This window comes from Aythya marila (genome assembly GCF_965140915.1).
Source record: "Aythya marila genome assembly, chromosome: 9".
Lineage (NCBI taxonomy): Eukaryota > Metazoa > Chordata > Aves > Anseriformes > Anatidae > Aythya > Aythya marila.
This window is the reverse complement of record NC_139050.1, coordinates 14,322,762-14,346,495: the sequence shown is the minus strand read 5'-3', so window position 1 is coordinate 14,346,495 and position 23,734 is coordinate 14,322,762. Positions and strand designations below refer to the sequence as shown.

Genomic DNA, 23,734 nt, shown 5'->3' with positions numbered 1-23,734 from the left:
TCTGAGTCAAATAAATGCTTTATTCAAGTTGAAACACTTTTTCTTTTTAGAAAAATAATATTAGTTATTTTTTATGCATGCTAAACTCTTTTCAAACACAGTTCTGATAGACAAGTTGAATAAAAACAATGCATAATCTCCAGTGATTGCTTTTAGTTTTCCAGCACTACTTTAAAAGACCAAAGGAGTCTCTACCATGTTTTCCAATCTGCCCAATTCTTTGAGTTTCTGTGGCAATGCAAGACCAGTTTAGCATTAGATTGTGGGAATATACAATCTCCTGTGTTGAAGTGATCAGAAAATGCTTCTCGACCCTACCCAGGAAATGCATGGGCAAGCTACAGCTGTGAAAAACAAATTGTGCAGTCAGTTGGAGGGGAAAACTTCCCCACGCACATCTTATCCAAAGAATGAACTGTCCTTCTTGGTCCTAAGCCTCACTGACTGATGTCATGTTGTACCCAGCTGTGGGCAGAGTTGTCAAATGTCCTAAGCAGGAAGTCAGCCTAGCATCACAGGGCTAAGAAAATACATGCTGGTGGGAACTGATTGTTTTTGTTGGATAAACCTTGCAGAAATGCTTGGTGCTGTTGCATTTACATACTGCAGAAGTTCAGCACAACGAGAAAAGCATCCCTGAAAGACACCACCGCGTAACGCAGCTCATAAGAAGAATGCAGCAATGGTGTTTCAACCATGAACACTTTGACAGTCTTCAACTGGCTGCTCCATTTACAGCTGGCCATTCCTATGTGGGTGAAGGGAGAGAAGATAACAGTGTTATGGCTTCATGCTACTAGCCAGCTTTTCTGCTTCTGGTTGATTAAAAAATGAGCCAGGCCCAGATAGGCTTAGAATGGGGGGTAGCAGTGGGTCAATCCTTCCTCTTTTCTTACGTCTCTGAGATAGTCCTTCTATAGCCAACGGCAACTGTCCTCGATGTGTCCTCCACAGTTTCCTTCAGAGTGTGTCCTCATTGCTGTCAAATGTTGGATTGCTATGGCCTCCCATATTTTCATCTACTGATATTGCCACGGAATCTGAGAAGAAGGTTTCATTCAGAGGTGGCCAGGATGAGTCCTGCTCTAACACCCGCTGCAGCCTCTTGTAATGGCTCTTTGAGTGGTACCGGAAAGTCTTTTTCAGCAGCAGCCACAAGGCTCTGTTCTCAATGACACCTTCCTGTAAAAGAAAGAGCAAAAAGGAAAATTTTGGAGGACTCAGCAGGTTTTCCTCTTCATCCACAGGACACAGGGCAAGTAGTGGAGACCTAGATCTCCCACAATCTCCTGTTCATCCACATCCCTCACAAAGCCTGTTACTGAGGGCTTCTCATACCAGCTCTACCAGACCTCGACACCAGAAAGATTCTGCAGGATTTGAGTAGAAAACACTGAAAGACTCCTCATCTTTCAGTGACTTGGGACAGGGTCTGATACATTCCATTCACTGGGAAAGAAAATGTAGTTGGGCCTGGCATTCCTTACATCCAATCACTCAGATGTGGGGATCTGAAGAGAGGAGGTGTGAGGCAGCAGCAAAAGTTTTACTGGATATTCCCCAACTGGACTGAGAAGGATGGAGAAAGGGTGGGACCTGACCCTGCTGTCTTCCCAAATAGTGTGACAGGTACATTCAAAGAAGCACACTCACCTCAACAAGAAAGGACACAGCGAGTGTGACCGCAAGCATTATCACCATGGAGATCCGCCAGCTGGTGGGGGTGCAAACAAGCTGGGAAGAAAGCAGAAGCCAGTAAGCAATGTGTGCACACTAGGCACTGGTGGGAGCTTGTGTCATCAACAGACAGAATCCCACACTGGCTGTGCATTGCTGACAAACCAATGTTGCCACTTATCCTGAGGAATTACTGATAAAGAAACATTTAAACTTATGACCCGGCAGAGAAAACCGTACTCCAGAACAGCAGCAGGAAATCTAAATGTTTCCTTTCTTCCTAATATCAAAATTAGTTCCAAGTATTTCAAATTCCAAGCCCAGTTCCAGCTTCCCATAGCTGGCAGCAATGGTTTTCTGGCTGTCGCTCAACTTATTTTGGAGATGCAGCTCAGATCCAAAATTTGGATCAGCAGTTTCTTCAGGGCTAGGTTACTGCGGTTTCTTATTGCCACTCCCTCCTTCTGACTTCTCAGTAAATCCAGTGCAAGCCCCCCAGATTTGCAGTTCTCCCCAAAGGCATTTTAGCCCCTCATGGCTGCAGTGCTAACACTGTCCTGTGCCACCACAGCCCACAAACAGGACTAAGACTTGCTTTCAAGTGCCATCTCGTGGCAGAGTCTTTAACTGGGTGTGCCTGCTCAGCCTCTGCTCTAAACTGTTAACAAGGTGAGGCAGCTGTGCTTGGCTGCTTGGTGTTCAAAATCCAAGTATGTTATTCTCATCTGTGTTTCTGTTTCTTTCATTATTTCAATTTCTAAATCCACCTGCCAGCTCTTATATAAAGATACAGGAGTGGAAGCAGCATCGGGTTCAGTACCTGTTATCCAAAGCCATCACGCTTCATCGCTCTGTTAACATATGTAGTAAAAAAAATAGCTGTGTATTTCTTTTGTTGTTTTGTTCTCATGACTCCTAGTACAAGGTTGTGAGACAATCACAGCAGAGGATATTAACATCTTCCTTACAACTTCCAGCCTTAACGTATTAATGGCTGGGTCCACTAACAATGCTGTCCTACAGCCCATGTAGATCTTACCCTTCCCTTGCACTTCTCCTAGAATGAATTTGCACAAGGCAACTCCCAGCTTGTGTTCTGCCAGACTAAATAAACCAAGCCCTACTGGTATTTACCAAGACAAATCCTCAGCCATGACAGCCTCACTAGTCTTTCTCTACAGCTGTTCCAAACCCAAATGCTGCTTTAGGAAATTACAGGCTGTCTGACATTTAGACAGGGAGCCTGAAAATGTTGGGGAGTGAGTACTGAAGATTGCTGAGAATGCTGAATTTTCAAGAGGATCTGTGTGCAGCACAGGCTGAGAATCTGAACTGCATGGTATTTTAGTTTAAAGCTGCAGGCCCTAGCTCCTTTCTTCTGGCTTCACAGCTATCAAGCCACAACATACCAATCATGGTACGTTTAGCAATGTCGTCCCTTGCTGCATGCACAATTCACTGAAACAATCAAACTGAGGTATAGCTGTCCAGTTGTCAGAATGCACAGATCTTGTTTGTTAAATATCCTAATAGTTGTGGAGCTACAATGTCTCCAGAAGGTTCTTCAATCCCATCACCTAAAATCCATCTCTTTAAACCTGATTTGTCATCAGAGGTGCCAAACATTCCTGCAAAAATCTGTGCCTTTTGTTAAAAACAGTCACAGTGCAGTGGAACAATACTCACATCCATCTTAGAGTAGAGATCATCAATATCAGCAAACACCAGAAAGAGGCAAACACCCAGCTGCCCCATGAGCACCAGGATGAACACATCTGAAGGAACAAGAACAAGCAAATAAAACCACAGGTATATGAGCACTCTCAGCTGCTTGCCTTTACTACAGAAGATTGTAACCATAATTTTCCATGTTAAACACTCAAAAAAAAATCTATTAGATAGCAAAGAATTTTCAGCAAAAGAAAAAATGAACAGAGTAAAGCCCCAGCTTCACTCAGTCAAGCAGATATATATTAGGCCGGTATGAGCCTATATGAGCTCATATGAGCCTATATGAGCACACATAGATTTAAAATGCCAAAAGAGTATTTTGATCATTTGATCTGACCTCTCACACTGAGAAGCCAGAGAACTTTTCAGCAAGTCTCACACCAAGCTCATTATCTCCTGTCATTCAGAAAGAAGTCTAGGATGTAGTCTTGCTCTTGTCGATATAATTAGGAGCTCTGCCCTCCATTTTAATAATATCATGACTTCACTCTTGATCAGGATCTAAAAAGTCTGAGTAATTGAGAATTTACCCTCTCTCCCCCCCAAGGCAAATATTGCAATAATATGCAAATTATATTTTTCTCCAGCTGGCATGTGCCAGACTTCACCCTCTATCCACTCACTCGAGTTTTGCCCAAGACTGATGACATTTCTGCTACCTGGGAGGAAGGTCCCCTCCTCACTATTACTGAACCTAAACATCCAAGCCATGAACCCTACAGCATTAAATTAGTTCTTTAGCACAAAAGAACTGAACAGAGCTTTGCCTGAGAGACAGCTGCAGGATTGTCCCACAGACAAAAATAATAGCCCTCCTATGCCATGCAGCGACTTCTAGAACTTCAAAATCATGTGCTGACCTTCCATTCATATCAGTCTCTCAGAGGCAGAAAAGACCTACTAGACTTCATTAGTTTGTTCTAATGTAACATGACTGCCTTAAGTACCATGATGCTTCTGCAAGCCAACTCCACCAATTTTTATCAAACAGTGGAGTTTTTTTCAGAAACCCAAATGTCTGGGCCAATTTTTTAGCAGCACAGAAGCACAAAAAGTGGGCCCAGCTCAGAGAGCTGCTGATTAAAGGATGCCACTGAGACTAAAGCTTCCAAAAGCTGACCTTTAGTCATTTAGGGATCCACTATTGGGTTCCTACTTTTTTGGCTGGCATCACTTTGGTCAAGTTTTAACTTTGTCCTAGTGAATTGACTTTGTGAGCTGACCAACTCACAGATCCCTCCCACCCTTCCCACACTTACAGTTTGTGTAGATGGGTTTCCTGAAAGGCCTTCCCTTGGAAAACACTAGAGCAACAATGAGGCAGTTGATGGTACTCAGTAGCCACACTGTGGTGTTTTCATAGCTCTTGTAGCCATCGTCTGCTTCATTAGGGGCTCCATCTCCCATCCCATGGAGGCCCAGGCTGGAAACAGAGGACGAATTCTCCATGTGGCTGTCTACTGAGAGGCAGGCGCTGTAAAAAAGCATCACTCTGGTTAGCGAATGATCTCTGTCCTAGCCATTTCACCTGGCCACTATCAGGCATTCTTCCTCATCATCATGATTTGCTCCCGCTGTCACAAGGATGTAGGTTGTTGGCAGTGCCCCCAGTCTTACCCACTGAACGTGGCAAAGCCTAAGTTCAAACCTACATGGATACTCTGGTCTTCCCCACGATCTATTACTCTTCTTAGTGCTCATCAGAAGTGTTCTTACCACTAGCACCGTGCTATACTTTTTGGAGAGGTTAGGGACCTGCAGACACCACTGCTTACTCTGTTAGTAGCTGGTGGGGAAGCAGAGGGTCTGCTTGCAGCTGCTCACCCACACTATAGTCAAGCTGATCAATAGTATCATGCAGCCCTGTCTCTCTATGTCTGCCCTGTGCCACCCAAGTCCCAAGAAGGGGACCTACCTGTGTATATCAGTCCTTGAATACCAGGGCTGCTTCTGGACCATCAGAAATCCAAAAATTTGCATGCTGAGGCTGAAGAGGATGTTAAGTACGACAGAGAGCAGCAATGGGGGTGAGATGAGTTGGCTAGGAGGCCTGTAGGGAACCAGCTTTGGGTAGGCTTCTGTGAAACTCACTGAAACATGTACAGGTATGTTTACTAGTGTGTCCAAAATACCAGCAGTGCTGCTGTGTATTACTGACTGCTATCAACGGCCAGCACTTTTACATTCTGTAATATTCACTATAGCACATATAAATTTTATATCAAGTACAAAATACAGAATTATTTTCTTACAAATTCTTATTGGCCACAGAATGGGTTAATTAATGCCATCTGTCTATCATGAGGCATTTTTCAAAAACAAATGTTAGATTTTATTTTATTTGGCTACTGTCAGGCCCAATGCTATAAGGATATGCCCCGGCTCTCCTGTTCTTTCAGTCACTTGTCAAATCTGGCTTGGGATTTTTGTTTTCTTATGCTCAGCAACTGCACCACTACATGTTACCCATTTCAGAGCTTTCTCTTCTCAAACAAAATGCCTTATTTACTTATCTAAAAGTGCAGTAGTCTATGTAGTCTCCTTCCATCCTTTCTGTACATAGGATTATGCATTTCCAAGCAGGTTAAAAATATGTGAGATCCATTCCCTTAATACAGAGGATGACTAAGGGGCTTACTTGTCACACCAATTACAGTGGTAATAGCCAGATCTTGGAACAAAAATTGGTAATTCCCAAAGGTGTTTAGTTGCTGAAAAGAGGAACACAAAGAAAAAACATTACAAATCAGACATTTGCTGTCGGCTTGTTTATATCATCTCCAGAAAGCCGTATTATTTTCACGGAACTAATGCTCTGCTGTTTGTTCTGAAATTCCAAGAGTATGCTAATGAGCAGATAAAGGGACTGCACAATCCACCACCCTGCCAATAGATTCATCATCACGAGGACTGCAGTGAATGCACTCATTTTGTGCATTGTTTGGACTAATGACACTCCCAGTTGACTCAGTGCGATAAAGACGCCTCTTTGAAGAGACACATCCTTTCTCAGTGCTGGGTGACTTCTGAACTGAAGGCCTCCTCTCTAGTTGGGAAGGAGCCATGTAAAAGTGGTTTAAGGCATTCCAGGGGATTTTGCTTACTGTCAAGCTAATTCATGCTTTAAATGCTGAGTAAATTGCAACAGCATATGCTTATGCCAGATTCTCCCTTTTCACAGACATATGTCCTTATACGAAATACTGTTCAATATCTCAGCCTTCTTTTTGCCCAGAGCAGATCCTGAGCCCATAGGCTGGAGTTAATGAGAAGAATTCAGTTTTCAGATAAGTGTACAGAAGGACCAAAAGATCATGTTAGAGAAGTTTGCAGCTGAGGTAAACCTCTGTATCCTAGTTTTATTGTGGCTCTTATGCCATGCTTCTCTTACAAAGGAACAGTAGCTCATCCTGTTCTATTGAACAAGGCCCATATTCCCAAGACATACCCAGTACAGCAGGAGGACACCAAGGTACTGAATGGTGCTGTACAGTGCCATGTACTTGAACATGCAGAAGGAAGTGACCAGGGCAGCACGACCCTCCCTGTGTGCAGATAGGAATAAAGGGCAACAATTAGGTGATGATCTGCTCCTGTTGCCAGTCTTCTGAAAATGCAGTTGAAAACCAAGGCATTTGTCACAAGGACAGAAGACTCTACTGTTTTCTTTATTGGGAGGTGAAGTAAATAAAATCTGGCATAAACAAAAGTAGAATCTTCACTTGCAGAAATCTTGCAGCAAGTGAAACAGCTTGATTCCAGTAAACCATGTTCCCAACAATACAATTTACCCCAGCAAGTTTTCCTGCTGACACTAATAGCACAGATAACAATTCCACATGAGGAAAAGCATACAAAGGCAAGCACCTGCTCAGTGAGTTCAAAATGACAAGTCCTCTCTTCCTGCAGTGACCATGTAGTATCCAATGACAGTAAAAGACTCTTTCCAAGTCCTTCCCAGTTATTTATCTGGCAACTAAGCAAAATTGTGACCCTGGCCTTCTTCACAGCAATATTAAATACCTTTGGGATTTTAGAGGAAAACCCATGAGAATAAGGAAGACTCCTATCCAATGTTGTAGATTCCTCAGAAAACTGTGTTTAGTGGTTAAAGCAATGGACTAGGCTAGTTGTTGTGTCTACTCCTAGCTTCACCACAGCTCACAACATCAGCTAGAGGTATTCCTTCTCCGAGCTGCAGTTGGAGGAAGCTCTAGGAAGAGACTCCATGATGAAATAACCTGCAGACCCAATGCTAACGCTGTTCCTAATGAAGTTCATTCTCTAGACAGTGAATTCTTCCAACTCCTGATGTTCACTGCAACAAATGCTTAAGTTTGGCACAGCCCTGCTTCCTTCTACTTTCCTCAGTAAGAAGCAGAAAACTTACCTTTTTCAAAACTTAACTAAGGGAGTGGTACAACAGATGCTAATGTTTTGCTTGCATAGGATATTAGAAACACAGGCTAACAGTAGTGAATAGGTTGATATTGTGGACATTTGGTTCAGCTTATGTAGTATTGTTCATTTTGCATTTAAAATATTGCTAATAACAAAATGCTCAGCTGTAGTTGCCCTCCTCCGGTAGCTTTGAGGGGAAGCTACCGGAGGAAGCTTCCTTTCCTGAAATTCCTTTTAAAGGAATTTCAGACAGTAACTAAGCAAATGGTGATTTCCATGTCAAAGACATTTATTTTTCTATATATATATATGCTCTGGCCTAGTGGGAACAACTAACACTAATACTTGAGAGGAGTGGGGACTGTCTTCTTAATGTAACAGGAAACAAAAATCCATGCTTACCTGATTAGCTCTGGCACACATGCTATGCTGGGGGTTTGGGATGTGAAAGGTGAAGCTACAGATGCCTCCTGCTCTGACAGCGATATCCCTGCATGCGCCACTTTCAAAGCCTGAAAAGCATAGTCCTCTTCAGCACTTACAAGCCAGAAGGACACAGGAACTGACGTGTCAGCCAAGAAACAAGTTCTTATTACAGTATGTGTTCTGTGAACAGCAACCCCTTCTCACTCCCTGGTTGTGCTCCACCCAAAAGGTTTATCCAATAGGGTGTAGTTGGGGCATCAAGTGCAGAAGCAGTAAGGGGATGAGAGCATGATAAAGCCCATTTGCCACAGACCCCAGAGCCATCCACCACCAGCTGCAGAAGACAGAGTTGGCTGTGCCTCCTTTGTCAGATCTTCCATGCAGTCACATCTTAGGTAGAAGTCTAGCTTCTCTGCTTGCTTACCCTGGGAGAACCCTTGGGACTTTGTTTAAATGCAAGTGAGTGCTTCACTGCCAAGGTGGCATTGCTCCCACTGCCACAAGGATGTGTGAAGTCGTGGAGTGAACTGAACCTGCCAGCAAACCCAGAAGGTAGTTATGGATACCTCCTGAGCATGGATCATTCCTCTTGGGGAAAAAATAAAAAATAAAAAAAAATAAAAAAAAATCCTTGTCTTGCACTTCTAAAATATGCACTTACAACAGTCTTTTAGGGCTGTATGTTTCCCTGGGAAAAGTCCTCCTCACCCCTGTATCCCCTAGCCCCAAAACTGCAGGTGTTGACACAAAACCCAGTGGAGGATTTGGAGAATCTTCTGGTGGTTTTTGCGAAAGAAATCAATCAGTCCTCAACACTGCAGTTTGCAACGGTATCAATTCTTGCATGGTTAGAGGGGATCAGGCCTGAATCAATGCTAGTGGCAGGGAAATTGCTCTATAAATAAGCAGAGGGCTCCCATCTCCAGCATGTGCTCAGTTTGGGGTATTCTACTGGCACTGCATTCATTTTTAAAATAAATATATTGTAAAGAATTTTCACTTACCCCACAGTCATTGGCTCCATCTCCACACATGCCCACAAAGTAACTAAAAAAATAAAGAGACCTACAGTTCAGTGCTGGGAAAAATAAGACCTATAAACAGAAGGGAAGCAGAGCCTCCTCTTTTTGTGCAAGCCATGCCAGCTTCAAGTCCAGAAAGAGAAGAATGAAAGATGAATGTAGAAAACTCGGAATTATGAGAGTGTTAGGTATTTGTTTGCAAAACCAGCATGACACCAACAGTGTCTCTTCTTAAATAAGCTTGTGAAACTTAATTGCCAAGCTGTACTTTTGTAGAAGCTTCAGTTTTGTGTACTTCTAGGAAACACTATGTTAGAGAAAAGCTAGCTTTTTAAAAGTCTGGAAATTCATCACTTCCTAACTCAGTGCTTATTAAGAACTTACTCCAACTTTTGAAACTCTTCTACAAGGCTGGATTTCTGACCAGGAGACATTCTAGCAAAAACTGTTCCATTCAGCAGAAGCTGTAAGGAGAAAAAAAAAAAAAAAAAAAGAAAAAAAAAAGTGATTTTTTAAGCACTTGATGCAAGTCAGTGATTTTAGTGATAATCTGGAATAGAAACCACCAAAAAGTCATATTTCCAAACAACTGCTGCTAGACCACAAAGCAGGAAAGGTTGAGGATCAAAGATAAAAAGTATCTTGATTTGGAAAAATAACAATCACAACTCAGACATTAGACCTGGTGTGTCATTTATCAGATGAACACATATTACCAAGCAGAGATTTACTAGCAAATAATTCATGATACTATCCTTTCCATTAAACTGACAAATCATGCCAAATTGCACACTGTGTAATACCATTTTCTCCTTTTCTTCAACACCTGAGAGAAGCAGTTCTGTGCAAGGGCCAGACATATGGCCACAAATGTTTTAAGTCATGTCCTTACATTACAAGACCGGTCTGATCCTCTTGTGCAGGAAAAAAAAACAGGGATTTTCAAACCTTTCCCCACACATTAACATCAGAGATTCAACAAGCCCACAAGTTATTTCAGGCTTAGAGTTATTTCCAAAAGATGTCCTGATACAGATCTATTCAGCTAATGATATCAGGACAATTTGAATCTACTGATTGGCAAGCCTACCCCAATTAAATAATCCAGATCTTACCTTTGGAAGTAAGTGGCTGAAATGTTGTGCTATAATTTGGTAAGATTTTCCACTCATGGCAAAATGGTACTGGCCTGATCCCACTGCCAGCCTAATTCTTCTTTCAGTCTGACTGTTATCTTCCTGTAAAAAAAAAAAAAAAAAAAAAAAAAAATCCAGAATTAGTGCTCTTCCTAAACCCTCAAAAGCTACCATGTGCTTTTATAGACAAAGAAAAGGACATCCCATGAAAAGGGCACTTGTGAAGACTCTGAGAGAGCTGGATTCATTTGCCTTGATTTATAATTGTGTTCAGGCATATTATGCTATCAATTTCAACTGGGTTCCTTATATACTTTGAAAGCGTGACCTCAACATTCACATGTTTGGTATAATTTCTGCAGCAGTGGCAATCTGATGGGCTGCACTGTGAGTGAGAGGGGCTACAGGGAACATACAGGCACCATAGCTAGGCATGCCTTCTTGCAGTGAAATACAATGAAGATGCTGCTGAGGCTGGGCTTTGGTGGAGCCCCTCAACAGCCCCTGCAGAGATTCCCTACCATCTGCTTGACTCTAATACTTCTTAGAGGAGGGTCAGCACCTTCAGCCATACTCTGCAGGGAGAGAGTAACAGGTCTTTGTCTCAGTTCCTTTGTGGAGATGTTTGATGAAGTACAATTTCTTAGTATAGCTAGCCTATGTTTCACTGTGTATTTGCAATTTCTCAACTGTTAATCTGTGTTTTAATTCTGCAGGTATGGGAAAGCACTCTCTATATGTTCAAACAGGTCTTGTTCCTTCAGTGCAGTTCCACTGAGTCCACCTCTCTACTACCGAACCTACCTTGCAGGGAAACATGCTTGAAAATTGCATCAGCTAAGCATGAGGGCTATAGTCAAATCTTGTGTACAGCTGTTCTCAAACCTAACCCAGACAGTTAACAAAAATAGTGTTTACAGGATAATATGCTAGGAAGGAAGCTCTAGGGTAGTATGTATATCACTGTTTTTAAACACTTTTCTAGCACATAACATTCTGACATGCAGATGATGGTGAATAACTGGTCTCTGTTATACTAGCATAATCCCACTGTATTATTTCAAGCATTCCAACTCAGTTTTCTTTCCTGCTGCACATCACCTGCTTTACACTCACCAGGCTTCCGTATTCTTCAGTTTTGTTTTCTTCTAGTGGTTTCCAGGTAACAGATGCTAAAAAAGATCCAGGTATTTTGTTTGCTTCCACAAGAATCACTCTGTTTGTTGGAGAAATCATCCCAGCATTTTTGGCAACAGTTACAGCTGTCTGAATGTTATCACCTAGAAAAATCAAGGGCGGTATTATCTACAGTGAGGAATTGTTTATAAAGGAAACATTAGCCTTTTCCTGAATTCCCAGTTTTCAAATATAATCACAAGTATCAATACAATTTCAGTGTCTATGCATAAGGAAGTTTTTGATAAAGATCAAAACTTAGCAGATGAGGTCTGTCTCAATAATTAAATACATATTTCATCTGGCCTGAGCTTGAAGAAATCTAGCTGGGGAGTGTGCTCCTAGTTTCTGTGTTTTAGGCAAGAAAAAAAATAAGGGATTCACTCTTAAGTTGAGCTAGTATCACTGATTCACAGCAATTGCCTTTAAATGTCTTTGGTGTAAGACAGGTACTGAAATAAGTGAAGCCCAAGAAGACAAGGTCTGTGTAATTCCTGGAAAAAATGTCTTTGGACCATGGAAAAACTCGGATTTATCCTATCCAAATCCAAACCAGCTCTTCAAGAAAAAAAAAGAAAAAAAAAAAAAAAAGTTGAAAAAGTTGGGGGGGGATAAATAGGGACTGGTAGGCATGAAGTACCAGATATCACAATTTTTCATCCTGGTATCCATGCTTGATCTTGGTTCATTTATAACAAAAGAATTTCTCAAGATCCTATAAAGAAGGGATCTGGCATGACATGTCTTCGTGTACAACACCCGATAACCTTAGCAGGGCGAACAAATGGGCTCACTAGAAAGTGTCAGAGGAACAGAAAGGCTGATTTATGGTGAAAGGGGAACAGATAGAGTCAGGTATTTGACAAAGCCCAGTGAAGTTGTCAGGGACATAAGCCTGCATAGGTCAATTCATGTGATTATTACAACACAGTTGCTTCTTGGACTGTAATTGTCTGAAAGACACAAATGCCTGTGCCTTCCTACCAGTGGTGGTGATAAAGCAGCAGACTGCTTGTTCACTCACATATGGTTGAATTCCTTATCTGGGTGAGCAGCCACATAAATAATCCATCCTATTTAGATACCTGTGACCATAACACTCCTGATGTGGGCAGCACTGAGCTCTTCCAGTACAGGCTTTGTCGCTTTCTTCAGCCGGTTCTCCATTATCAGCAGACCTAGGAATGTCAGATCTGATTCCACCTCCTCCCTTAAGAATGAAGATGAGAAAGAGATGTAATTCCTCTTTTTCCTTTTGGCCTGAATTTGCTGATAGCCAGTTACAACAGTTAACCATCCTGCCTAATTCAAAAAGATTAAAATAATTTGTTTGCTTTTAGCAGTCTTAGGCTGTCTGTCTTTTGTGGTGTTATTTCAATTTCAGCTGGGTTTGCATTCTACCAGCAATAATTGGTGCTCGTGGTATATGGAGGATCTTCACTTGGTTTTCATCCTTCTATTCTAGTCTTCCTTTGTTCTGAAGAAACAGTTCAGTACATAGCCAGCTTCCAGATCATGTTTGCTAAATTATCAAACCAAAAAATAGATGATTTGGTGTACACGCTCCACACAACAAAAGGAAGCCCAATGGATAAGTTGGACTGTTTTCTATTAATGCACTATCCCCAGCCAGTATGCAAAAAAGACCCTGATTTTCCTGCAGGATTCCCAAACTGGTCTGATGTTCTGATTTGAAAAGTTCATGCACACTGCTCCTCCTCATTTGAGGTCTGTACAATGAAGACACATGCCTCAGTAAACTTATCAGCTACTCTTAACAGTAGGACCCAAGTAAACAGCATGTGGGACCTCCAGCTCTCTCTCCTATTCTCTTTTTCACACCTGTGCTAATGCCTTTTTTTTTTTTTTTTTTTTTTTTTTTTTTACAGTTGAACGCACACAGTTCAGAACAGAATTTCATAAACAATCCCATCATTGTGGTCTAAAAGAGAAGTTCCCCAGGAAGCTGGGGTGACTCCTCTGAGGAGTTTGAAAGAAGTAAAAGCTTTCAAACACTTATTTTAGCCACAGCTGTAAGTAGGAGGTGAGGTCAAACACTTGCATGGCAGTAAGAGCAGCTGAGTCAGGTGATGCTGAATAGTCACTGCTTTCATAGCAGAAGTAGTGTTTGACCTCCCATCATCCTTTTTCTCCTAGCAGTATATACATCACCCATGTTATAACTGCACACAGAGCTGCAAACTCTGGGCCATATCACACACATTTGCTCATTGGGTTGGATAAGTCTGTTATGACACCTGTCACAAGAATTAAACAAATCATTTGCACTTTGCCTCAGTGTCACTGACTCTTTCTGCAAAGTGAAAAACAAACACTGTGAAAAAGCAAGTGAGCCCTGTCTAGATTAGGACCTGCAGCTAGTAAACAAAAAGGACAACACATGCACCAAGTAACTACAAATGTTTCACAAGTGGTATTTCCGGAGTATCACAAGCAAGAGCTAGAGGGATTTGGGTAAAGAGCCTACAGACTCATATGGAGGTGTTTTTGAGTGAGGCCTGTGTAAAATTAGCTCCATGAGAGTAGCAGAAGAATTTGCTGACTTCTCTAGAAGCTATAGAAAGTTAAAACTATAATGTTAAAGGAGTGGACCAAGACAGCAGCAGAAGATAGTCTGCTAACTTTGACTGGGCTAGAGAATAGGTAGCATTATGGGGGTCATCTGCTGTCTTTGCTTAACCAAGGAGCCATGAAAACAAAACAAAACAAAACAAAAACAAAAAAGAGAGAGAGAGAGACTGCTTTGGCTGAAAGCCTGGATAAATATGCAAAGAGATTGGTAGAAATGATGGACTGAGAGAAGGGTGTACTAGGCTTCAGGGTGTACTAGAGTTAAACCTCCTATGTTGAAGAAATGTGTAAAGATTCTAAGCATGTGCTGTAAGCATGGGGTAGTGAAGTGCCCTCTACTCATTCTCAGATAGACATATATCCAGATTTAAATCAGATTCTCTTTGGCCTGAGTCTAACAAAACTATCTGTACTACAGCCCTGCTCCTAGCAGAGGCTTTGTGGTAACGGTATTACGTGAGGCTCATGGCTGAATGTTGCTGATAAGAAGCAGCCTACTGCTTACCTTGTTAGATCAGTAGATTGCCTCCCTGTCTGTAGAGACTTACATGCCAGTCCGATGACCCTAAAGCCCTGTGCTGTGTAGAACAGAAGCTTGCTTTCAAAGTTCGATGGGACTGTGAAAAGAGGAAAAGACAGTTCATCAGGGCATTAGACTGCTCTCTAATAAAAATAGAATGGTTTTGGAGAAGGGAAGGTTCCTTCCCAGAGAACAGGTACAACTAGATACCACCAGTAGGCCAAGGGCATTAAATAGAGTTGCTGAAATGAGCTTTGATCAATAAGAAAATCATTGTGTCTCCTCTGCCACTCTGCACTGAGGATCCTAACCTATTCTGCAAAGACCTACCTTATTCTAGGGTGTCATGAATGAGCTGTGCTCTTCTAGCTGCCTACCCAAGGTTTGGAAAGAAAACAAAACATTTTTTTGGTGTATACTGGACTAGTAGACTACTCTTTCAGATATTTATTCCAGCAGAAACTGCACACCTTGTACAACAGTTGGTAGTTGCTGTTGTCTGTTAGCCCTGAGAAGGGTCATATGAAAACTTAGCCTTAGACTTGAAGCACAGCAGCCAGTCTCTAACTTTTCAGGCTGAGGAATAAGGTCTTAGACCCAGAAATCTCATTTGGACCTTCCACTTCAACACACCATCAAAGCCATTTATACATATATGTTTCTAGGACGCATTTACAAACATTAGTTACCTGTTTCTGCTCTGCATAATGTGGCTACCATTTCTGGAGCCCCTTTTGTGAAGACCTGTTTTTCCCCACCAATTTCCTGAGCAATGACAGACATTCTCTGCAAAGCTGAAGAAAATGGAAACTGGTGTAAAATGATAACTCCTTCCACAGAGGCCTAGGAGAAAAGCAAGCAGATTAGATATTGCAGCATGGGTTTTAAACTCTGTCCAAAGGAGCTGAGTTCTCTGAACCATGCTGTAAAACTAACCATATATGATGGACTGATTTGTCAGAATGGGGTTAGAAAAGATGGGTGAACTTTGTACAGATATGTTTAGGTCAAGCAATAGGAAAAGTTCACTGACAGTTTTAGCAGACTTAGATATAATTTACTAGAAGGAACTCACTAACCCTATTTCTTTAAGAAGACTGTGCTCGGTTTTACACTGGTCTTGCAAAAGAAAAAACAGACATCTGAAAGCCAGCCCCTTGTTGTGCATCACTGGTAAAGACCTGACATCAGGTGCTGGAACCCACTGCAGCCCCAATGCTTTAGAGATGATCACCACTCAGCTGAGACTGGACTGAGTCTGGAGCCACCAGAAGAGGTAAATTCCTGGACCGGACAATCTGTCATCTAGCAACGCCCTGCTCAAATCCTTGCTTCTAATGTGAGCAGCAAGCTCCTCCTGGCATCTCTTCTTCATCAGAGTGAGCATGGTGATCTCCCTGCAGGTAGTCCACGCAAGACGAGGTGTGGAAGAGATGTCTTGGACTAGGACAAATAAACATTCCTCTACTAAAAGGTAACTCTTATCTAACAGTTTAACTTGATCATGAATGTGAATCTTGCAAATAGCTTACACTGCTGGCTTTAGGTCCAGGTCTAACAACTGTGGCATGTGTGGATCCTTGACCTTCAATGTGATGTCTGCTGGAATCATCTATCACCTGTGTATTGAAAGACAAAAATCTTTTACATCATAGCAGCAAAGCTGAAAGGAATCTTAAGGAATTATTTAGAGCCTTTCCTTCCCTCTGAACAAGGTATCTTACTCATTCTTGATAGAGGTTTGTCTGACCTCACACTAAAAGCTTCTGTAAGAGAAAACTCAATGCCTCCCTTGGCAATCAAATCTAGAGCTTCACCAACTTCACTAAGATACTGTTGTACTCCTGCACAGAAAATATGTTGTGTTATCTCCCAGACAAATCCTTTGTCCCTTACAATCCACTCAAACATGTAAAAAACATTTTTCCTAGATATAACAGACCCAGTGGAAAAATAATAATTAAAAAATTATGTTAATGTAGAAAGCAGCATTCACTGCTCTTGAAATCTTCAACACATCAGCTGTTTTTTTTTAATCATCACAACATGACTGTGAGAACAAAAATATTTTATGGTGTCAAAGGGCACACAATTATTCGTTTCTGCCTAAGGCTGAGATGGTGAAGCGATGCCCCAGTGAAGAAAAAAAAAAAAAAAAAGTCAAACCAAACTAAAAACTCAAATTCCTGTCACTACTGGATAGTTCATTCCATGAAACTTGGTTTTACGTATTTTGCAAATACAAAACAGACAGGTGTTAAGTATGGGTGTTGTCACCTAATCCAGCCCTGAATCTTGTCTTACATCAGCAGTGGCTTGTGGCTATTATCTTCTACCAGGTAATTATTGACTATTTCTTTTACCCATCTCACATTTGCAGCCTTTCAGTTTTTCATAAATGTCCATTTTTTCTTCAATTGATCAGATAGTAAACAGGGACATGGATGGCATTTATAGGTAATAGGACAGAGAATGAAAGCACAGTGCTTTGACAGCTACTGTTTTTACTCTGCTCTCATTACTCCACAACTGTAGTAGTTCTTTCCCAGCTGTGAGGCCTTCTACCAGCCTTAGGTTTGAAATCCCATGCCTATGTGAAACATCTCCTCATCAACAGAGCTCTAACAAAGGTCAAAGTATTGTATCCAATTCAAAGCTAGCAGAAATCTGTTATATGCTCCATAAAACCAGTCTGCATCTACATGTAAGTTACATCTGGGGCTTCCTGTCATCTGGCAGCAGCCACAATCAGAGCTAATACCCCAGTAGGGTTTGCATGATATTCGCCACTTGCAGTCAAATGATTTAAATACTCAGAGTACCCTGGGGTGAAAGCTCTAGGCAGAAACAAGGAACATTTCTCTAAAAGCCTAAGCATGTGGTATCCCTTCTGGGATTACTTATTACTTACTGTTTTACTTATGTGTGGGAAGTGGCTATTTGCATGGAACAGCTTGAGATATTTCTCCTTTGCAAGAATATCAAAACTCCCCACTACTATTTGCATAACAAAAGCGCAGCATTACCCAGTTAGTTGCCTCAAACATTTTCACATCCAGTGGGTCTCCTTGGATCTTGCCCTCCCAAACAATTAGTGAATGACAAACCACCATTGCTCTGAACAGTGGGCCCCAAGGCAGGCTGTGGTCTGCAGGAAAACTGTGAAAGTCCTGGAAACTGACACAAAAGACATCATAAAAAATACCATCAGAGAACACCAAACACATGCGACTAACAGAAAAAAAAAAAAAAAAAATCCTTAAGGAGACTGTTAAAGTCCTATCCTGTGATCAGACAATAAGCATGTTTCTGGGGACTAGTCCTCCCCCAGAAGCTATTTTTCATGCACATCCCTGGCTAGGATACACATGTTCAGAATAGGTATATTCTGCATGCTTAAGAGCCAATTGGGATGGATGGAGAAACAGATTATTCTGAAACATCTTACTTAAGGTTTGTGCAAGGATTTGAGCTGTGAGGCTCATACAAGTATGAGCATCTTTGTGCATGCACACTTCTGGAAATGTAAATGGGCAAAAACATTGCCACTCAGTTCCTGCAGTGCCCATCTCATGGGTAACAGGGTCTTCTTGTCATAAAGGGTTGGGGCACTGCTGCAGCTTTGAAAGCTAACCTAGCATGTCTACTGCAGAATACCATGCCCGTGCGTGCTCTGCCTAATGCTGACAATAGTGGCTGCATCTTTTCATGGGATGAGGCAACCAACTAATTTTCCAAAGGCTACAGAAATAATATTGGTAGTTTAAACATGGGGAACTTCTAACTGTTGTTTGACATTAACCGTCTTTTAGATTTGTTCATATATCCAAGAGGAGAATCTGGTCACTACTCTACCAAATTTAACTTCCATTGGTTGTCAAAGAGCCTTACCAATTTCTTTCAGAGGGCAGCAAGCCCCAGAGATCCAGGCCATCTTCTGTTAAGGTGCCGGTCTAAGTTAAAATGTACATTTAAATAAAATTCACACATGAGATCTCCAAGAGGAATAGAAAGCAAGACATATTTTTAAAAGTTACTGTTCAGAAATGCCAGCACGGTGCAGAGCAAAAGTGCTACCAGCCAGTTCCTAGATTCCAAGAAAAACAACAATGCACAACAATGTCTGTTCAGACAACAATATGAAAAATGCTTGACCAAAACCCATACCCTCCCACAGCTAGCATTGCTCCCATTGCTAACACAAGAGTAACCAACTCATAGAAGTTACTTTGTCAAAGCAGATGAGGTTCAGCTGTCCACACATGTTAATCCTCTGTGGGCTGATGCAGAAGATGCCCTTTTTCTTTAGCCTCCTCTGTGTATAAATGATCCCTGTGGTCAAGGCAGCCGGCAGGGCTGGGGGGACAGCAATAGTGATAACATCCAAAGCTTTCTTCACTACTTCTCCAGCCTCCTCCTGACATAAAATCAAAGACAATTATCAGCAAGAAGATAGCAAGGAGTGCTGCTTGGATTGTCTGAGTATAGCTCTCATCTCTCCTCCCCTGCACTACAGGTGAATCATGCTCTGGTGTTTTCTGCCCATGGTACATTACATATTCATCTCCCTCTGAAACGAATTGTTTTGATTTAACCAAAGGGCTTAATGCTACAGAGCAGCCTCCAGACCCTCCCTCACTCCCCATGTCAACAAACCTGCCAAAATTCACAGTCTCCTGTAAAGCACATGAGTTCAAATGTGCCAGATATGCTATTGCATCACCTTCAGTCAAGCCCAGCTCACCATTGGGCAGCACACAAGAAACTGCCATTTTTATGGTCATTCATCCAGCCACCTACAGACATAGCTCTGGGCTCCATACTAGCATGATGGTGAGATATGGGACAGTGGTAAAAAGGGTGGCACAAAGGAAATTGCTTTTATGTGCAGGAAGAGACATGGAAGTAAAAATTACATTTTAAAAAGTAATCTCTAAATTGAAAGCATAAGAAATTGGTCTTAAACTGATTGCCAGTGCACTGAATGTTGGCACTGTTATTCTTGGCGGTCAGTATCACTAACTACTAAAGGATCAAATGCATTTCAAATTGGGGTCCCAGGACAGAGACACTGCAGACTAAACCCAATTTGCAGTTCAGATGGATCTGAAAACCATCACTAGAGTTTTATTATTACTGCTTCTGAGCTTGGAGTTTTGACCATAAACCATGCTGCTTTTGATGTGCTGAATTTTTATCATGTTCTCATTCTCCCTTCATTGATACTGCTTCAGACCACAGAAAGCTCCAGTTTGGTACTATTCTGTATCTATTTTATGTAAGAATGAAGCACTTATCACCTTCAGATAAACACAGTCACAGAAGAGAAAGAATGTAGTGTATCGTGACTGAATCTTACACCAGTCTGACAAGAGAGTTTCAGCTACTGTGATAACATCAGCATGTATTTTACATACTACAAAATGGGAAGAGGGTCTAAAAAAAAGTAAAAGCTTCAGAGCAGACACTAAGCTATGTTCTTAAGCACACTTTCTTTGACATCCCAAGGGGAATTCAATTTCTGCAGAATCAACCTTGCCACTTAGCGCTTTGGCTTTCCATTGGCAGATAATTATCAATGTATGAAATGATTTCTGGGAAGTTTTTTTAAAAGCTCTAAAACAATTAGGTTTTCAAAATTGCTCAACTATTGTTTACAGCGCACGACTATTTCTTAGACTGACCTTGACACATGACATGAGAATAAGTGAACTATTTTTAAAAGTGTCAGGCAGTCTCCAGAGATTTAGCGACCTATATGGGAGTCCATGTCACAGCTACATTGTGGGTGTACCTGCTGCTAGCACTGTCTCCTGGATGGCCACTTTTAAATGGGTGCTGCAGTCTTGTCTTGCCCTATCTTCTCCTGCTTCTGAATAGTCTGTCTGGATTATTTACCATTTCACCTTGTCTGGGGCTGCTGATAGGCACTTAACTATCACCCAGCTCCCCCCACCATGTTCAGATGCTGTGTGACTGTGCCCTGTTTGGTGACAGCACTGCCTGTGCTCTGGTCACCCTTGGCTCCTAGATTGCCTTCCCCTAGGGAACAGCTGGCCCTTGCTGCTTCCTGACACAGCAACTCTTAGTTCTACACTGAAAAACTTGATTAAAATTACCATATAGAATGAATAGACCCCAATGAATATAGCATATTAGAGAAGAGCTAACACAGTCTTCACAGAGGGAATTCATGCCCCATAAACCTCCTAGAGAACTCTGTGAAAATAAGTTGTGATGTGGGTGAGTGATTCAATTGATACAAGACACTTAGATTTCAAAAGTTATTTCCCAAAAGCTCTCAAGGATATTAAGCTTAGTGATTACTAAGTGAAGGTTTGCCCACTATACAAATGACTAAACGAAGATATGAAAAAAAAAGTGCAGAAGGAAATAGGGAGCTCTTTATAACATCAGTAAATTTTGGGGATGTATTTTTATACCTGTACTGTTCAGGGCTTTATAATGTGGAAGAAAAGAGGCTGAAGGGGTGGACAAGGATCTGTAAGTCATGAACAGTACGGAAACATCAAATAGAAAGCAGCTATTTACTGCTTCTTAAAAACAACAATCTACAGTGCCTTCAGTGATTTACCAGAAAGTAGGTTTAAAAACATCTTTACACAGTACATAATGAAACTGTGGGAATCACTGCCACAGGTGTTGTCAAGGCCAAGGCATAAATTAATTTAAAAATCTATTAAACTAGACTCTGGGGGATTTTCAGTAGCTATTAAAGCTAGACGATCTAGACACAATCGATGGCTTACTGAATTCTTAAACCTTTCTGTTCAAGAAGCCAGAAAACTATACCAAGGAAGAACTGTTCTGTACTTGGTTCTTTATAACTTCTTTCCACAAGCATCTAATACCAGTTAGTGTCAGAGACGGTGGATAGGGATATATGGGTCTTTCATTTGAACTGAAGTTTTAGGAAAGTTGCCTTTTCACAATGGCATGCTAGTCTGTGTCTGAACCTATGACTGACTGAAGATTTTTCTAAGAATGTACAAAAAGTGCCACAAGAACTCTCTAAAAGATAATTGCAAAGTGCTAAGCTCTTGAGATCTCCCATTTTCAGAGATCTAGGAAGCATTCTGCCAATCATATGTGTTTGCTCTTATGTATTAGCGAGCACAGGGTAGACAATACACAAATAAAGAGGTAGACACTATTCAAAAGGTTACTGATTTATAAGACACGCAATGCTCACACCTTGCTAAGAACTCAGAGGAAATGAAAACTGAGACATGGTAGGTTTTGGCACCTTAGAATTAATATCTAAGAGCTTGTGGTGTCACAAAGACAGTTGCCTCATATACTAAAGTGGAAAGAATCACGCTTTTATATATAAATGTATATGAAGCCACTCAAGTTCAAGTCTCTTTAAGCTGGCTGTGAGTACTTCTCCTGCATTTAGTAACTCACCCCATTAAGTGCAAATACACACACTGTGTAGATCATTCCAATGGCTGCAAATGCTATGAGGCACATCAGGAACCGAAGGGCATCTCTGTACAGCTTGAAGTTCATGGGTTTAGGGTAGAGAATAGACCTCACCAGATCTCCTTTGGCTGTATTGAAACCTGCAAAGAAAAACAAAAATCATTAGCGAATTTCCAAAAATTAGTGAATTTCCAAAAGTTCACTAAGAATAAATGTAGGATTTTGAAATAACTCAAAATATATGTAACTGAGAAAGAAGGCCCAGATCCTTCATTTTACTGTATATGAACTACTCTGCAGAGTATAGAAAAAAATTGTCACAAGCAGGAGGATTTTTTCAACATCTCAGAAGCAAAGCAAGATTATTCTTTGTAACCACAATGCTAATGATTTTTGTAAAAGTTATGCCAAGCAAACTGAAACAATGCATAATAGCTTAGTCCAGCCTAGGGTATCAGTTCCCCACCTGACTGTTGTGAATTTGGGTTAACTCCTTTAACTTAAGGTGCACCAGAGAACTTCAAGTCAGACTCTGTTGTGTTAAGAAAAAGCATTAAAGGAAAAGCAAACTGAAGTGTTGACTGACCAGTCCGCAGCACCACAGCTTTCGCTACTCCTCTGTCATCTCCCTTGGTCTGTATGACCTCTGTTCCACAGAAGAGGACATGTTTTTTGTAGTCCTCTGCACAGTGCATTCTCCAGGGCTTCAAGTTATCAGCTTGGGGTAAGCGGGTCTTTGTTACAGGAATACTTTCTCCTAGGGAAGATTATCTCAGATAAGGAAAAATGCAGTACACCTTAAAATTAGCCTGCTGACTTTGAAGTCAGTAAAGTATCTAGATAGACAGCAAACATATTTACTAGAGGAACCAGTTTAGAGAAATGTTAGTTTTATATCGACACATCTTCAGAGTGAATAGGAATTTGCAGCCTAGCAAGCAAAGAACAGATCCTGCCAGAGAAAATCTCTCCTTTGCATCAGTACAATAACTTCTTTTAAGTCCGAGAAATTAAAACAGCCCAAGGACTTGGAGCCCTGGCTGTAGATACAGAAACTTGAACAGAGACCTTAACTGGTGTTGCATGACTCCAGTTGATGGCCACAAGTTGTTCACCTAGTTTGACCTCCAGGTACAAGCCACTACATTATTCCCTCATGCCAATTTAACGTGACATTAGCTATTTCCCATTTCTAAGAAAAATGAGAGCCTTTAGCTCTCTGCTTGACAGCTGACAAATATCCTATTTATGTCAGAGCAGATGCACTCAGGGGAAGAAGCAGTAATACTTTTATTGAATATCTGGTATCTTGGGCTTTCTAAACAAAAGAGGGTTCTGGAATTTCTCATTTATATTGAAATTTCAGAACTGTTGATTTTGGTTTGATTCAGACTGGGACCAAATTTAAAGACAAGAAACAGGACTATGAACAACTCCTGCACCAAAAATCTTTTTTTCCCGTGAACTCTCCCACCTGGTATAGTCTCCACTGCTATCATATGAATGTGAGTTAAGTGTATGCAGATTGAGACAGATACTCCAGCTGGTTGGAGACATTTCAGCAGTCAGGATGAAACATTCAGAGAAATCCCTACAGTCTGAATGGA

At 41.3% G+C, this 23,734-nt stretch overlaps 1 protein-coding gene across 1 annotated transcript in view; it reads right to left on the bottom strand.

Annotated features, from left to right (window-relative positions):
• Window positions 1-574: 574 nt before the first annotated feature.
• Window positions 575-23,734, bottom strand: part of LOC309881556 (putative cation-transporting ATPase 13A4) — a 39,439-nt gene continuing 16,279 nt past the window's right edge. Inside the window, exons 10-30 of the mRNA XM_082767668.1 lie at window positions 22,714-22,884; window positions 22,110-22,267; window positions 18,910-19,098; window positions 18,573-18,634; window positions 17,708-17,858; window positions 16,214-16,300; window positions 15,371-15,524; window positions 14,667-14,778; window positions 12,655-12,779; window positions 11,510-11,673; window positions 10,373-10,495; window positions 9,642-9,721; window positions 9,240-9,282; window positions 8,212-8,321; window positions 6,857-6,953; window positions 6,047-6,119; window positions 5,324-5,498; window positions 4,668-4,882; window positions 3,364-3,452; window positions 1,654-1,734; window positions 575-1,182 (exon numbers count right to left, since the gene is read on the bottom strand). Of these exons, the coding sequence (XP_082623794.1) occupies window positions 961-1,182; window positions 1,654-1,734; window positions 3,364-3,452; window positions 4,668-4,882; window positions 5,324-5,498; window positions 6,047-6,119; window positions 6,857-6,953; window positions 8,212-8,321; window positions 9,240-9,282; window positions 9,642-9,721; window positions 10,373-10,495; window positions 11,510-11,673; window positions 12,655-12,779; window positions 14,667-14,778; window positions 15,371-15,524; window positions 16,214-16,300; window positions 17,708-17,858; window positions 18,573-18,634; window positions 18,910-19,098; window positions 22,110-22,267; window positions 22,714-22,884 (2,681 nt within the window). The 3' untranslated portion in view covers window positions 575-960. The remainder of the gene's footprint in view (window positions 1,183-1,653; window positions 1,735-3,363; window positions 3,453-4,667; window positions 4,883-5,323; window positions 5,499-6,046; window positions 6,120-6,856; window positions 6,954-8,211; window positions 8,322-9,239; window positions 9,283-9,641; window positions 9,722-10,372; window positions 10,496-11,509; window positions 11,674-12,654; window positions 12,780-14,666; window positions 14,779-15,370; window positions 15,525-16,213; window positions 16,301-17,707; window positions 17,859-18,572; window positions 18,635-18,909; window positions 19,099-22,109; window positions 22,268-22,713; window positions 22,885-23,734) is intronic.